This window comes from Phalaenopsis equestris, unplaced genomic scaffold (genome assembly GCF_001263595.1).
Source record: "Phalaenopsis equestris unplaced genomic scaffold, ASM126359v1 Scaffold191852, whole genome shotgun sequence".
In the NCBI taxonomy this organism is placed as follows: domain Eukaryota; kingdom Viridiplantae; phylum Streptophyta; class Magnoliopsida; order Asparagales; family Orchidaceae; genus Phalaenopsis; species Phalaenopsis equestris.
In genome coordinates this window covers 1-919 of record NW_018211801.1, presented here as the reverse complement: position 1 = coordinate 919, position 919 = coordinate 1, and the positions used below count along the sequence as shown (strand labels likewise).

The window sequence follows — 919 nt, the reverse complement described above, 5'->3', positions numbered from 1 at the left end:
CCAACCTCTCTGACGCAAGCGATGACAACAGTGTGGAAACTCTTGGAGGACAAGCCAATGAAGCTACAATTAATGACCGGAGCAGTCCTATAAATACCAACGCTTAATTCGCATTTCATCTCACTCTATCTTCAAATCAATCTTGAGAGCTGACAGAGAGAGAAGCAGAAGGAGCAATGGCAGCAGAGAAGGAACTGAAGCTGCTGGGTTTCTGGATCAGCCCTTTCAACATCCGATGCAGGATCGCACTGGCGGAAAAGGAGCTGGAGTACGAGTACAAGGAGGAGAATCTCGCGGAGAAGAGCGAGCTTCTGCTGAAATCAAATCCGGTGCACAAGAAGATCCCCGTGCTGCTCCACCACGGTAAACCTATCTGCGAATCCCTCATCATAGTCCAGTACATTGACGAGGTCTTCCCCAGCAGAGGAAAAGCCCCACTCCTCCCCTCCGATCCCTACGCCCGCGCCCTTGCCCGCTTCTGGGCTGACTTCATTGACAAAAAGGTAATAAATCATAAATGGTGGCCTACTCCGATCCCTATTTCCTATCATATCGTCTCTCTCGCTTAAACAGACATTTTATCAAACACTTTGTGTTCTGCTTTGGCTTACCAGACCTTCGATTGTGCCATCCGGCTCTCAAGGCTGAGGAAGGGCGAGGAACTTGAGGAGACCAAGAAGGAGTTCATGGAGAACCTGCGAACGCTTGAGGGGGTGCTCGGGGAGAACAAGTACTTCGGAGGCGAGGACTTTGGGTTGGTGGACATCGCACTAGTTCCTTTCACCTCCTGGTTCTACAGCTTCGAGTCCTTCGCCGACTTCAGCGTGGAGCAGGAATTCCCCAAGCTAGCGGCATGGGGGAAGCGCTGCCTGAAGCGGGAGAGTGTCGCTCAGTCTCTCCCTGATCCTAAGAAGGTGTC

At 51.8% G+C, this 919-nt stretch overlaps 1 protein-coding gene across 1 annotated transcript; it reads left to right on the top strand.

The window, feature by feature from the left end:
- Positions 1–54: 54 nt before the first annotated feature.
- Positions 55–914, top strand: LOC110034648 (probable glutathione S-transferase parC; the record flags this gene model as incomplete). Its single annotated transcript, XM_020738897.1, is given in 2 exon segments — positions 55–503; positions 615–914. Coding segments are annotated over 2 exon segments (627 nt in total), but the record flags the coding sequence as incomplete, so codon positions are not given.
- Positions 915–919: the final 5 nt, after the last annotated feature.